The sequence below is a fragment of the Carcharodon carcharias genome, chromosome 9, assembly GCF_017639515.1.
Source record: "Carcharodon carcharias isolate sCarCar2 chromosome 9, sCarCar2.pri, whole genome shotgun sequence".
Classification (NCBI taxonomy): domain Eukaryota; kingdom Metazoa; phylum Chordata; class Chondrichthyes; order Lamniformes; family Lamnidae; genus Carcharodon; species Carcharodon carcharias.
Genome location: NC_054475.1, coordinates 16,644,725 through 16,660,462, shown reverse-complemented (window position 1 = coordinate 16,660,462; position 15,738 = coordinate 16,644,725). Strand labels below are relative to the sequence as shown.

Genomic DNA, 15,738 nt, shown 5'->3' with positions numbered 1-15,738 from the left:
TGGGGGAGGGTATCGGAATTGATAGTCCTAAACAGGTTCCTGGACACCCACAGGCCACACAATTGGGCAGTGGGTTGTCACAATCCAGAATTCCAAGACGGAACTTTTGTTTCCACAGCTGGGGACTATCCAGAGCGGTGTTGAAATATCTGACTGAGGCAGCCATATGGCCACTGAAACACTGGCTCACTCTCTTAAACAAGTAAAACCTATAAATGTTGTGGAAAATCGCATCCCTCATTTCAAATTGTCAAAATGTTTCAAACCCAGCTTGTTTGAACAGCTTTGTAATAATTAAAATTATGTTTTAACAAATAAATTACAGCGCAGAAACAGGTTATTTCTCCCAATGGCCTTTAAGCTCCACACAAGCCTCTTCCCAGCCTACTTCAATGCTTTGTTTGCAGTTTTGATAATTTTGTTAACTTATCCTGCTGCTTGTAATGATTTATGAATCTGTACCCCCTAGGTCCATTGCTCTACCCTTTTTAATCGAGGAATATGGACTCCTTATTCCTCCTGCCAAAATACAGCAAGCAGTACAATGGCAGAGCTGAAGCCAATCCCAAATTTTGCAGATTTGCATCCCTCAGTTCTTTGTCATACAAGAGAAAGAAATGTGTTCAGAAGTGCCGGTTATTGATGTGTCTTCACTACAGGAACACGATCCTGAGGATAGCGTTACTGTCTGGATGCTTTGAGTAACTATTGAATGATTTACAATGATGGGGGTGATGCAGGTGGGGAAAGATTTGCGGTTTGTTCCTTGGGAATTGTCAGCTTTGAAGTTACGTCAAACCCATTCTTTGTGCACAATGTCTGGAGGAGAAGGGATAATTGGGTTTCATGGAAAATGCAGACAGTAGGAAAAGTAGCAAATGTGTCCGTGAAGCTGTGTCTGTTGTTTGATTGTCCAGTTTGTTAACAGTTTAAAGCAGCAGGAGTCGGCCAGGAGCACTGGGAGTTTAACTTTGATCGCTGGTATCTAGAAATCCTTGTGTTGCTATGGGCCTCTTGGATCATTGCAATGTGATCCTCCATTACCTCAAACCCTAAACAAGTTCTTTTTAAATTACAATAATTGTTTTGTTTATTTTTATGCTTCCAACAAAGCATTCCAAACCCTGAAGGTTATGACAGAATCACAAGGACCTTTCTATTTAACTTGTATTTGTTATTCTTTTCAGAATGTCTTTCTTTCTTTTTGATTTATTTGCATCTCCCCTCCCCCAATTCATTCTGCAATTTCATGCACAGCCAGAAAACCAAGAAATCTGTCCGCCCATCAGGAGGTGTCTGAGAGTGAGGAAGAGGAGCTTAGGCCTACAATACAAATGTTAGGCTGTGTATAACTGGGATGTGTAAACACTGCACAGTCCTGTGTATAACTGGGATGTGTAAACACTGCACAGTCCTGTGTATAACTGGAATGTGTAAACACTGCACAGTCCTGTGTATAACTGGGATGTGTAAACACTGCACAGTCCTGTGTATAACTGGGATGTGTAAACACTGCACAGTCCTGTGTATATCTGGGATGTGTAAACACTGTTCAGTCCTGTATATTGCTGGGCTGTTTAAACACTGTACAGTCCTGTGTATAACTGGAATGTGTAAACACTGTACAGTCCTGTGTATAACTGGGATGTGTAAACACTGTTCAGTCCTGTATATTGCTGGGCTGTTTAAACACTGCACAGTCCTGTGTATAACTGGGATGTGTAAACACTGCACAGTCCTGTGTATAACTGGGATGTGTAAACACTGCACAGTCCTGTGTATAACTGGGATGTGTAAACACTGCACAGTCCTTGTATAACTGGGATGTGTAAGCACTGTTCAGTCCTGTATATTGCTGGGCTGTTTAAACACTGTACAGTCCTGTGTATAACTGGAATGTGTAAACACTGCACAGTGCTGTGTATAACTGGGATGTATAAACACTGCGCAGCCCTGTCTATACCTGGGATGTATAAACACTGCGCAGCCCTGTATGGGATGTGTAAATACTGCTCAGTCCCATGTATAACTGGGTTGTGTAATCACTGCACAGTCCTGTGTATAGCTGGGATGTGTAAATACTGCACATTCCTGTGTATAGCTGGGATGTGTAAACACTGCACACTCCCGTGTATTACTGGGATGTGTAAGCACTGCACGCTACTGTGTATTACGGGGATGTGTAAGCACTGCACAGTGCTGTATATAACGGGATGTGTAAACACTGCACAATCCTGTGTATACTTAGGATGTGTAAGCACTGGGTGCTGAGAAGAGCAAAAGAAATAATTCCAAGCGCTAGGGGAATGGCAAATATGATGATATAATCTAATCTAATTTATATAATGCTTTTCACAACCTCAGCATGTTCCAAAATGCTTTATTCTCATTGTCGGCATGGAAAGCAGGCAATTTGTGCACAGCAAGATCCAGTTTAAATTAAATGAGTGACCAGTTAATCTGTTCAGGGAGGGGACCTTTGGTATCCAAACTGCTAAATGGTTTTGATAAGGTAAACTCTGCATATTGCTTTAAAATAAAGCAGGGCTGTAAATGAGAAACATACACGGATGAAAAATCAGAAGATGAGCCGTTCACACAAAGGGGAGGGATATCTGGATTGGGGTTGAGATCCAGGCTTTATAAGGTTTCAGTGTGCAGTGTGCTCCTTAATATCCTTATGCTCTATTTTAAATCTATCTGTTGACTGAAGTGAATGCCTCGCCTTTAGCTTTAGTACTTTCTAATATGTCAAACAATTTTGTTTTATAGGATATCGAAGCAACAATGAATTCAGCCCTTAACGAGTTACGTGAACTGGAGCGTCAAAGCATAGTGAAACCTGCCCCAGATGTGGTCCTGGACACCCTGGAACCTATGAAGACATCTCCATCAGTGGCTCCCACATCTGAACCTTCCAGCCCCCTCCATTCCCGCATCCTGAAGGACTCGGAGTCCTCTCTCCAGAGGAGTGCCAGCTCATCCGGGGACATGCCATGTACCTTCAGGCCAGTGAAGTCCGTGAAAATAGCGGCCCAGGTGAAGCCTCCTGCACTGAGGCCCAAACCCGCGGTTTTTCCAAAGACCAATCCAACCGCCCCCAGCCTCGGATCCCCAACGACGCAGCAACCAACAGACAAGTCTTGCACCGTGTGAGACCCTCAGTGTGGGCACAGGGACGACTGAATGAGTGCTATTTGATTGTTCATGAACGGGGAAAGCAGACTGAAATGGTGCCTTCCATCAATGTTGAGCTCGAGGAATGATCTTGCTTTGTAATAGGATTTTGGTCCAGCCAGAACGCCAATCAGCCCTGACTTGTGATGAACTCTAGATCTTCCCTCCGTGTTACTCGATGCATTAAAAACCAGCAGAGCCCAGCCTGTTCGGGTGTAATGTTTCCGTCTTCTCGGTGAAAGTGGGAACAAATCTAATGCAGGCTTCATTCAGTCCTTGCAAACCAAATAAACCTGTGCATTGGTGTTTGCTCCATCAGTCTTCCCAACTTTCCAAATCCATTGCTTCCCAGATCTTTGCCCGCAAACCCACTGGATTCGTCACTTTCTCTCTGTACCACCCGCGTTTGGTTATTGAAGGAAGAACAAAACAGTAATGGAATCATTTGTTGCCTTGAAAGCAAGAATTGGAATTTTATTGTTTTTGTTAAATCCTCATGACTGTTATGGTAACGCGGGTATTTTGGGGCCTTTGCCTTGGCTCAGACATTCACCATATCCATCAACGTGGGATATGCGAAACCATCAGTTATTTTTTTTTTAAAAATAGCTGTAGTCCAAGACTTGCTATGTCTCATTTTTTAATTTTATTTTTGAAAGCTGAGTACGTTTGTAGTACTAAACTTAAAACGATGCTTACCCATTCATGTGCCATGGAAGTCGAGGCCTTGTCAAAGGCTTCAGAGTTTAGCACAAAGGAAAAAAAATTAAAATTGCTGCAATTAATTTTTAATTTTTTTAATGGACTTTTATTGTGAACAGTTCAGTGTAAATGGTGAATTATATTTTGAAAGATTCATGGTATTGAAAACTGGAAATGTTTTGTAGGGTTAGCTGAAAAAAAATAATATTTTTAGGGATAGATTCCTAGCCAACCTCTGATGCTGTACTGTGAAAGTTCCACAGCACAATCAACAAACTGGCTTTTTATTACTGAATCTCTCATTCATTTATTTGTGATCTTAGAAATGTTTAAATTAAGTTTGATTCTCAATAATTCCTTTCATTTTTGTCGATGAGATGTTCCAACCTGCTTAAAATGTATGTGTGCTCGGTGTTTTGCTAAAGTCCAAGGGAGTGAGTGATGTTATCTCTTTAGTGTCTAAATGTGAAGGATCATTTAAACTGTCGCAATTACTGTGAGATTCAGGCATGACCCAGTGTTAGGCTGATTTTAAACAGGTCAGGAACCTCTCCCCCACGCCTGGCTTGCGCTGAGTTGCCTGATCTCGGGAGCTGTGATTGTGCTCAATGCTTCTGGGTTGGGGAAGAGAAATAAGAGAAGCCTTAACCCACTCTTATTCCCTAGTCAACAAGCAATTCCCCCTCTCCCCCACCCACCATGTTCCCACTGGAAATGCAGCTTTGTTATCGAGAGTGAGTGCTGGATTGGGGCTGCCCCATGGTAAGAAGGCATCTGAACACTCACCGTCCAAGCACCACATTTGATTACAATGGCAGAGGGCCTGTGGAATTCCGCGCCCCAGAAACGGTCAGAGGCTCGAATCGATTTGCTGCCTGCACAGACAAACTGAGATGAGACCAGCTGGGCCGAGTGCTTCTCCATCCGGCTCCTTCCACACACCACGGCCTCCTCGCTCACTGATATCAGCATCACACTGGCTCAAGATAAACATCTCCCTTCTGGCTAAATGTTGAACTGGGAATTCCCCCTTGTTCCAAGTTAAGGAACTGCCTGGAGCCCAAAACCAGCCTCTCCCCTGCCCTCCACAGAACACACAATGTTTGTTTTGTGGGACTCGAGCTGTGCAGGTAAGTGTTTCAGCAACGTATCCTCCCTGGTGTTTAATGAGTGTGCTAAAGTAACCTGAAGAACTATCTCCTCCCCCCTCAAAATCGCCCAATAAAAAATTACCATAAATAAAGCAATCGCATTCCTTACCCAATAGGATTGTACATTTTAGCGCTTGCTCTCGCAGTCCTGCTCACTGATGGACCAATAGCTGAGCTCCTAAAGTTGCAGCTTTAATCAAGAATATCCGAGATGTTTGTGGGGCCAGTAATGACCAGCGGCCCCCTCCCCTGACCAATGGACAGGCGGACCCCCTCCCCTCACCAGCGCCCCCCCCCCCCCCCCCCCCCTCCCCTGACCAGTGGCCCCTTCTCCTGACCGGCGGACAGGCGCCCCCCCCCCCCCCCCCCCCCCCAAACCCCTGACCGGCAGACAAGTGGCCCCCTCTTCTGACCAGCAGCCCCCCCCTGACCGGCGGACAGGCGGCCCCCTCCCCTGACCACCGGCCCCCCTCCCCTGACCGGCAGAGCAGTGAGTACATTTAAACCCAGATTTTAACAGTTGTGTAATGCTGACTTCAGCTTGATCCCAGGAGAGGAAAGTAGACCCTGGTGGGTAGAACTGGGGATTACCAGGGGCCTGGGCACCAGAGGGGAATGGTCACTGTCACTGCCAGGGGAGTCGGGACCATCGCAGTCCACCCTAGTGCACAGTGGAACCATTAAAGTCCATCATCAGCCATTTTTCCCGGCAAGGGTTATGACTTGGTGGGGGTCATATGGCCTGGGAGTATACTGGCTGGGGGGCTGTGGGATATTTTTGCCCCTCCCGAAACCTGGAAGTTAAACGATCCACCACCACAAAGTGATATGAACCTGGAAGTTGAGAATCTGCCCCCAATTTAACCAACTCCCTATTCCCTGCACAGCCTATTCCTGTTGGGCACAAGGGTGAGGTGGGTTAAATGAAGGCTTTAACATTAGAAGATTCTCCTGTTAGACATTAACACCAAACTCACCAGCTGCAAGCCCTCTCCACCCCACCTACCCCACCACCAATGCCCAACACTCACCCCCCTGGACAAACTTCTCATCAACCAGGGATTTGTTCAACAGCAGTTCGGGTCCATCCACACTGAGGGGTCACTCTGAGGGAGCACTAGCAGGATAAGCAACAAGACATTTTGAAACCCTGTTATATACAGTACACCCATACTCAATGGATAACTGCAGCCCCCATCCTCATGGTGCTGAGCCCTACAATCTAGGAAGGTGCCCGGATTTAACCCCTGGTTACTGAATTAGGAAATCTCAGCCAGGGGATTAGAGGAACATTGGAGTTAATCTTAGCTCCCTGTACTAATCAGGCTGAACCCGGTGCTGATGGCTCTCCAGTGATTCCTGCTGGACAACGTGGAGGTGATACATGATGCTTTCTGTGGTGGAACAGCCTGTAGACACGCACACGAAGAACAGCCTTGGGCAAGATCCCAGATTGATGATCATCCAATAGCCAGCAGCTTCAGGAGAAAGTGTTAGGAGGAGCATGGTGTTGGTCATCTTATGAAGCACTGTGACAGTGTCGTTCACTGACAGGCATCGGGGTCACCGTGGCTAATGGGTTAATACCCAACGGTATTTATGTGTTCAGATCAATGCATAAATAAGGCTGTAATAATTAATTGTACAGAATATTTGTGTATATGTAACTACACAGTGACTGTAAGGTACAGAGTATTTGTGTATATGTAACTACACAGTGACTGTAAGGTACAACATTTTCTGGTACAGTATTGTGCAGAATATTAGATGTTAGTCTGAAAACAATAAATCTCATACTAGTCTCCACATACACCTTGAATTACAGTCAATTATTCTTGGACTGAGAGCTTGCTATGTGCAAATTGCCTGCTGCATTCCCTCCATTACAACACTGACTACACTTCAAAAGTGTAATCGTTGGTGTCATTAAGCACTTTGGTCATCCTAAGGTTATGAATGGTGCTATGGAAATGCAAGTCGTTACCTCTTATCCAACCATCTCAAAATGCTGCAGTGAGTGATTCTTTCCCTTCCATCCCTCATTACCTGATCAGTGTCACCAACAGGGACCCTTCAGCCAGAGAATGGGGTCCGTGTGGGGGGTAACAAGGCTGCTTTTATTAAAGTGAGGAAAAGGCACACTTATTTTGAGGTGAGGGGCTCAGTTGGAAAATCGGGTCTCAGATTTACAAAGCTTTATTCTGTTCAGTGTTTGAAGGTGAAGGAGAATACCTCAATAATTCATTTAATTTAAACCCCATCTTTAGATGCTCTTACTCTGGAACCTCTAATGCTAATTCCTTCCTCCAACCACAGCTAAAGGTACAGTGAGAGTTATACTAACTGGAAGCTCTCATCAAACCCAGGTAGAATGGCAGCTGTGACTGGGTCTATTGGTTCTTGGGATGTATGTGGCACAAGCAAGGCCAACATTGATGAACCAACCCTAATTACTGTGAGGAGGTGGTGGTGATCTTTGGCCAGTTACCATTCCATGAGTCCCATCCACCCTTGGGCGCCTCACTAAGTGTCCATCTTTGTTACAAGTGAAGGTAAGGTGTACTACTGCCAAGGTCACTGTCATTGTGAGGTGAGTGAGCTCAGCACCACATTGAGACTGGACAATGTCTCATTGCCCAGCATGCAAAGAGGAGGAAGCCAAAGTGGAGAAAATTACTTTTAATCATGAGAGCACAGTATCTGGGAATGTCTCAATGGGGGTCACAGCTGGGCCGGAGGGGTGGCTGATGGGCCAGGAGTGGCTTCGCCAGCAAGGCCTTTGCAGATCCCGGGGACTCTGGTGAGCAGGTGCTTCACTGACTGTACCCCTGTGTGTGCGTGTGTTTGAAGTTCAGCATCACACCTGGCCTTCCTTTGAGAAAGCTGTTCGTCACAAAGATGCTCTTTGTGACATGTCTTGTCTGAAGCTGATGTTTGAGAAGTTAATGTGGGGACTGCCTTTAATCAGCAGTAAATAGAGGCTGTCTTAAGGACTGTGAGAAAGAGTGGAGCACTAAGATCTCAGCTTTCTGTGACCTGTTGGTGACAGATGGGTGTCGGGGGCTGGGAGAGGACAGGTCGATTGGAAAATCATTAGATAAAAATTATATTTTAGAAACAGATGGTTGAAAATGTACAGAGGATCCTGCACTTTCTGAGGGAGTTCTCTATTTTCAAATAGCAGCTTCTTCTGCTCCATTAAGTCAGCAAGCGACCGACCATCAGATTGTGCCTGACAAAAAAACTTGATTTATATAACGCCACGTTCATAAAAGAACTGTTTCCGAGAATTTAATGAGTAGATAATGAGCGAGAAAAATAATTGATTCCATTGAAAAGGACTTTTTGAGGGACCTTTAAAATCAGACATGAAGGTGTTGGAGGGAAATTGGTTCTGGGGAAGAATCACGAGGGATTGGGAAAGGGAGGGCGTGAGGGAGGGGACTGCAGCATTGGGCAGAAATGGGGAAAGTCAGCCTCCACTGAAGCAATTTGCACATGGGAGGTAGGAACGTGAGGTACGGTTACACTGTGGGGGTGTGGAGTAATGTTACACTGTGAAAGTGTGGGATGCAGTTACACTGGGGGTGTGGGGTAGTTAGTGTGGGATACAGTTAGTGTGGGGTACAGTCAGTGTGGGGGTGTAGTACTGTTACAGTGCGGGGGTACAGTTAGTGTGGGAGTGTGGTACTGTTACAGTGCGGGGTACAGTTAGTGTGGGAGTGTGGTACTGTTACAGTGTGGAGGCATGGGGTGCTGTTACAGTTTGGGGATGTGGGGTACTGTTACAATGTGGGGTATAGTTAAAGTATGGGGTTGTGGTACTGTTGCAGTGAGGTACAGTTACAGTGTGGGGGTATGGGGTACTGTTAGTGGGGTGTGAGGTACAGTTACAGTGTGGGGGTGTGGGGTAATGTTATAGTGTGGGGTACAGTTACAGTGTGGGGGTGTGGGGTAATGTTATAGTGTGGGGTACAGTTACAGTGTGGGGCATGGGGTGCTGTTACAGCGTGGGGAGGTGTGTACTGCTAAAATGCTGTGGGAGCTCCTCCACTCAGTCACAGCACTTTTTGTTTCACTATTAAAGTATTTTGCATGGCAAAGAGAACGTTTCCACCCCAAGGCTGGTTTGTGAATTACATGCACATTTTGTACCTCTTTTGTACAGGAGCCGGTGTAAAGCGGCTGTGGTTTCAGTGTGTCTTCTTCACATGAAAGGTGAAAAGTTTTAAGCAGGGAAACAATCATCCTTGCCCTTTTTCTTGATTTTTCTTTCGTTGACATTTCTGTTCATCAAGAGAAAGGATATTGGTTATAAGAGACAGAACAACCACAGGCATTTGTTTAATCCCGGCATCAAACACTCCCAGGGCAAGTACAATACAGGATTAGATACAGAGTAAAGCTCCCTCTACACTGCCTCAGTGGTGCGCCTTCACTACATCTCCCCTGCTGCCACATGTACCATGAGCTGGATTTTACAGCTCCCTGCCCACCCCCAGGCTGTCCCCAAAATGAGGTGGGAAGCTGCTGATTTTGGCACCCAGATGCACCATATTTGAATAAAAAATTAAAGTTAATTGAAATTGTTACCAAGCCAATCGACTGGGATTTTGCGCTGCCGTGCTATAACACGATTGGCACGGGCAGGTCATTTTTTGAGATCAAGAAGATAAACAGCAGGAAGGAAGCAAGGGGCACTTCATTCCGGGAGGTGTCCTGTGTGTATCGGGGGTGTCACCCTTTCCCCACTGATGTCACACCGCCCCCCCGCCCCCCGCTTCATTCCTCACTGCCTGCCCTCCAAAACCGGCCCGGCCCGGCACCCCCCCCCCACCATCTCTCCCTGCCCTTAAAGCCTAGGACTTACCTTTATCCAGCAACCATCACCCTTCTTCCTGCTCCTCATTGGAGTGAGAATAGCAGTTTGTCCCATATTAGGGCCAGGGTATGTGCCATTAGGCTTCTTCCCTCTGGAAGATGGGTCAAGCTTTCTAAACTCATTTCACATAGTTTCTACCATGAGTAGGCAGGCTGCCATCCTCTGGGCTAATTTTGAACCCAGAATCAAAATGCTAATGCTCTAATTCTATTTAATTTTAATAGCTCTGGAGATTCACCAACCTTTATCACTTTGGTATCGATGATAGCCTTCCAACTGGAGCTATCTATACCCACCTCATTTCCCTTTCCTCATCCTGTTATAGAACCATAGAAAAGTTACAGCTTAGAAGGAGGCCATTCGGCCCATCTTGTCCATGCCAGCCTGAGGACACCCAGGTGCCCTTTCTAATCCCACCTTCCTGCACCCGGCCCTTATATTCTCAAAAACGTATTCATTTTTTTTTAAAACAACAGTAGGAGAAATCCTGATTCTTGGAATACAAATTTACGAATTTGGAGCAGGAGTAGACCACTCGGCCCCTCGAGTCTGCTCTGCCATTCGATAAGATCATGGCTGATCTGATTGCATCTTTAACTCCACGTTCCCACCTAACCCCGATGACCTTTCACCCCCTTGCTTATCAAGAATGTTTTTAGTTCTGTCTTAAAAATATTCAAAGGCTCGGCTTCCACCACCTTTTGAGGACCATCGACTTCCAACCGAAACACTGGAACGGGCAGAGCCTCAATTTAACTCTTCAGCTGAAGGATCCTCCATCTCTTGTCCAGCCCTGGCTCAGTGCTGCACTGGAAGGACAGTCTCAGTGAGGATTGTCCAGCCTTTCGGGGCCCGGGCCTAGGCGTTCGGGGTTAAGCCAGCAAGTCAGCTGAAGAAGAAGGAAAGAACTTAACGTTTACATAGTGCCTTTTACAAACTCCAGACATCCCAAAGAATTTTACAGCCAATAAAGTACTCTTGCAGTTTGGGATAAGGAATGGTAATATTATGGCCTGTTTCACTCTAGTATCGTCAAGGCTGGAAACCCTTCACTCTGACAAGATCGGAACTTCTGGGTGCCTCAGGGTTCAGCATTTGGATAAAATTCTTCTGGAAGAAAAACAGTTTTGATGAAAGGTCCACACCCAAAATGTCAACTCCTCTTTTCTCTCAGCAGATGTTGCCTGACCTGCAGAGTGTCACCAGCATTTTCTGTTTTTATTTCAGGTTTCCAGGCTTTGCTTTTGTAAGATGATGAAAGGCAGGTTGAGGGGAGCCCAGGATCAGAGCCAAACTTGAATAGATCAAACGCTTCAATGTGGAACAGTGTTACATTGAAGGAGGGATACACAGAGCAATCCAATCTGTCTGCCTCTTTCTCTCTCACTTATCTTACCCTTTTATGTTCCATCCCTCTCTCACCTTCTGTCTGTCTCTCTCGCCCTTTTTCTCTATCACTCTCAGTCTCTGCCTCTCTTCAGCCCTGTTTCTCTCTGTCTCTCTAACTCTCACTTCTGTCTCAGTCTCCATCTCTCAATACCTCATTATCCCTTTTTTTCTCTCTCCCTCTCTCTCTCGTGCCCCCCCCCCCCGTCGCTATTTCTCTCTCAGTCTTCACCCCTCATTACCTCTCTCCTCCTCTCTCTCCCCCTCTGCCCCTAACTCTTGCTCTCTGTTGCTTAGTCCCTCTGTCATTGTCACCAGTACTTTCTCAATTTCAATCTCAGCCTCATTCTAGCTCTGTCTCTTTTTGCACTCTCTGTTTCCCTCTCCCACTCTGTCTCTGTCTCGCCCTCTTGCTCTCAATCACTCTGTCACTCAGTCTCAAGCCTAATTCTCCCTCCTGCAGTGAAAAGGTGAACAAATGACTTGACATGTCAAGGGATCAATCCGGACATAGCATTCCAAATGTGGGTCAACGGAGGTCCAGTACAGAGAAAGGATTTCACACTTCAATGTCCTGACAATGAAATCTTAAACATCCTGTTTGCTTTCGGAATAGCCTTGTGAGCACAGGTCCTTTAAGCCTCCAGTCTTTTTCCGACTCAGCAGCCCTAAGCAGGCAATTCCTAAACAGTAGCGAGAACAAAAAATGCTGGAAAAACTCAGCAGGTCTGACAGCATCTGTGGAGAAAAAGACAGTTAACGTTTCCAGTCCGTATTAGCTCTTTTTAGCTCTGAACAAGAGTCATAGGGACTCAAAACGTTAACTCTGTCTTTCTCTCCACAGATGCTGCCAGACCTGCTGAGTTTTTCCAGCAATTTTCTGTTTTTGTTTCAGATTTCCAGCATCCGCTGTATTTTGCCTTTATCTTAGTCTTCCTAAACAGTGCCACTACCCAGATACCTCACACTCCATCACACAGGGGTCAAAGTCATTGTTCTTTTTTTTTAAATGCCCCATGCCATTTCTCCCAGTTGCTTGCACCAGTCCTGGAAATTTACCCTTTCATCCCGGCCCCCCCCCCCCCCCCCCCAGGTAGAGTGTAGGGGCAGAGGGGGTGGGGGCTCTCTGCGCCGGTTTTACGCCGCTTTCTGCGCCGGCCCTGCACTGCAGTTCCCGGGAGACACACATGGAGGGGTCGGGGACGCAGAAGAGCCAGGAAACGAAAGTGATCCGCTTTTAGTTTCAGTTTTCGTTCAGCCGGATGAGTGAGTTGAAATAATCCCTGAGATCAGCGGGCTCTGCTGGGAGCTAGGGTTTGCAGGTGAGTTAAATTTCAAAATCTGGAGAACTGGGGACCACTCCCCCCCCGACCCCGCGTCTCTGGAGAACTTATCACTACAGACTTTTAACTGAAGGTGATGCTGGCTAAACTGTTTCCAATTCTGTTTCCATTTGCAATGTCTCTCTCCCATACCGAGTCAATTTTCTTTCAGCGAGAGATGTCATTAGGAGGTGGGGGTGGGTGGGGGAGTGGAATCTCCCGTCATTTGCTGGACGTTGTATTTTGTGCAGAGGTTTCAGTGTAATTCTCTGGGCTGCAGTTTTTCTGTGTATTGCGGCTGAGGGCGAGCCAGACAGATTGTGTGGAAGAGGCAGTGCAGTGTTGTTGTCACCTTACATCTTACCACTGATGCTAAAGACCAGACTTCGGGCCCCAAGTTCCGACCTCTAGCGCAGCGTAACTGGGGCGGGGAGGGGGGTTGGTGGTGGTGGTGGGGAACCTGGCCAGACCCAACCCAACCCACACCCACCCACCTCAGGGTGGGAGAAATGTAATTGGGACCACTTGCTTGCATGCAGGGCCAATGTTGACACGGAATGAATGGGCGGAATGGCCTGTTTCCGTGTTGTAACATCTATGTATTTCTGTAGTCACTCGTGAAGTGTAGCTGGTCAGGCTTGACTTAGCTAGGCTCTATTTATTATAACAAAGAATGCTTGAGAAACTCAGCAGGTCTGACAGCATCTGTGGAGAGGAAGACAGTTAACGTTTCGAGTCTGAAGAAGAATCATACGGACTCGAAACGTTAACTCCGTCTTTTCACCGATGCTGTCAGACCTGCTGAGTTTTTCCAGCATTTTTTTGTTTTTGTTTCAGGTTTCCAGCATCCGCAGTATTTCGTCATTATCTGCTTATTATAATCCCACTTGATGCAGCCCACAGCTTGAATTAACCTGGAGGTGACCGAACCAGAGCAGATACATCAATGTATGTTGCAGCTGTTCAAGAAGGCAGCTCACCTCCACCTTCTCAAAGGCAATTAGGGATGGGCAATAAATGCTTGTCTAGCCTGTGAGGACCACATCCCATGAATGAATAACAAAAGTTCCCTCCTTAGCCACTGTTTGAGGCTGAGCTAGACTGTTGGTAACCTTGGCATCCCATTTGACTGTGCAATGAGCTCTGACCACATGTCAATGGCATCATCAAAACCAGTCCTGCACCTTTTTGACATTGTTCTTCTCTGTTCCTGCCTCAGTTCATCTGCTGCTGAAAGCTTCATTCATGCCTTTGTTATCTCAATGTTTGACTTAAACAACACACTCTTATCTGGCCCCTCACCTTTCATCCTCCATAAACTTAAGCTCATCCGAAACTCTGCTGCCCATATCCTAACTCTCACCATGTCCCACTTAACCATTGTTCCTGTGCTCACTGATCTGCACTGGCTTCCTGTCTGGCTGCATCTCAGTTATAAAATTCTCATCCTTGTTTTGAAATCTCACTGTGGCCTCACTCCATTCTCCGCTCCCACCCAGCCCCCCCGCCCCCACACCAACCCCCCCGCACCCCCCCCCCCCCCCCAATCCCCCGGTAACACATTCCCTATCTCTGTAACCTCCACAATCTACTAATCCTTGGATGTCTAGCTTTGGCCTCTCTCACATCCTCGATTGTAATTCCTAAACCGATGGTGACCTTGTGTCCAGCCCTCAGCCTGGAAACTTGGGGATTCTTTCTCTAAACCTTTCCACCTCTTGATCTCTCTTTCCTTCTTTAAAATACTCCATAAAACCCACCTCTTTGATCAAACACCACCTTATGTGTTGTGGTGTCAACTTCTATTTGATAATGACCTCCATCGTGGGCAGAGGTAATGTTTTTGCTCCTTTTAGTCTGTTTGTCCTGAAACAAAATATCTCAAGAACTAATGGATGGATTTCAATGAAGCTTGGTACATGGATAGGGTCTGACCCAAGGAAGAACTGATTAGTTTTTGGCAAAAATATGGTTCCAGATCCAGATCTTGGAATTTTTTTAAGGGTCTGTTAACATTAGGAGATAGGGCAAATTGACTTTTTTTTGGTATGTTGTTTGATTTTGAATGGTATGGATTGTGTCAACTGCTATGGTGGAATTTGACACAATTGTCAAAATGTGAGCAGATTTTTCAAAGCAGGTTATTGGACGTGGATTGGGATGATGCCTCCTTAATGAGATGGAAGCTCTTAATAAAAAGATTTCTTTTCTCAGCCTTGTAGTTACCGAGCATCAATCAGGCAGGGAAAAGCCTCAAGGAAGAGCTGTGTAATTGTAATTGTTGTAATATGTCTTTAAGGGATAGCAGCAGGCAGGTCTAATACAGGTAGAAATTATACAGTAAATAGCAGAACCCTTAAGTGCATTGACGGGCAGAGGGATCTGGGTGTACAGGTCCACAGGTCACTGAAACCTGTCTAGCTTTGGCCTCTCTCACATCCTCGATTGTAATCCCTAAACCGATGGGTAAGGTAGTCAGGAAGGCATATGGCATGCTTGCCTTCATCGGCAGGGGTATTCAGTATAAAAGCTGGGAAGTCATGCTGCAGCTGTATAGAAGCTTGGTTAGGCCACACTTAGAATATTGAGTGCAATTCTGGTCGCCACATTACCAGAAGGATAGGGAGGCATTGGAGAGGGTGCAGAGGAGGTTTACCAGGATGCTGCCTGGTCTTGAGGTTATTAGCTATGAAGAGAGGTTGGAGAAACTCGGATTGTTCTCACTAGAGCGACAGAGATTGAGGGGCGACTTGATAGACGTTTACAAAATTATGAATGGCATGGACAGAGTAGATAGTCAGAAGCTTTTTCCCAGGGTGTAAGATTCAATTACTAGGGGACATAGATTTAAGGTGAGAGGAGAAAACTTTTAGAGGAGATGTGCAGGGCAAGTTTTTTATGCAGAAGGTAGTGAGTGTCTGGAATTTGCTGCCAGAGGAGGCCGTGGAAGCAGGTACGATAGTGGTGTTTAAGAGGCAGCTTGACAAATACATGAATAGGATGGGAATAGAGGGATACGGACCCCGGAAGTGCAAAATGTTTAGTTGACGGGCAATATGATTGATGCAGGCTTGGAGGGCCGAAGGGCCTGTTCCTGTGCTGTACTTTTCTTTGTTTG

At 46.1% G+C, this 15,738-nt stretch overlaps 2 protein-coding genes across 9 annotated transcripts in view; both read left to right on the top strand.

Moving 5' to 3' along the window:
• srgap2 (SLIT-ROBO Rho GTPase activating protein 2) overlaps positions 1-5,318 on the top strand; it is a 248,300-nt gene extending 242,982 nt beyond the window's left edge. For all 6 annotated transcript variants that reach the window (XM_041195352.1, XM_041195351.1, XM_041195350.1 and 3 more), the window contains one exon: positions 2,773-5,318. In XM_041195352.1, the coding sequence (XP_041051286.1) occupies positions 2,773-3,156 (384 nt within the window). In that variant the 3' untranslated portion in view covers positions 3,157-5,318. The remainder of the gene's footprint in view (positions 1-2,772) is intronic.
• A 7,175-nt stretch (positions 5,319-12,493) lies between these two features.
• Positions 12,494-15,738, top strand: part of ikbke (inhibitor of nuclear factor kappa B kinase subunit epsilon) — a 57,325-nt gene continuing 54,080 nt past the window's right edge. The window contains exon 1 of one of the 3 annotated variants that reach the window (XM_041195625.1): positions 12,494-12,620. The gene's annotated coding sequence lies outside the window, so the exon portion shown is untranslated. Of the gene's footprint in view, positions 12,715-15,738 lie in introns of all 3 variants that reach the window. The other 2 variants (XM_041195627.1, XM_041195626.1) reach the window with 2 other exon arrangements.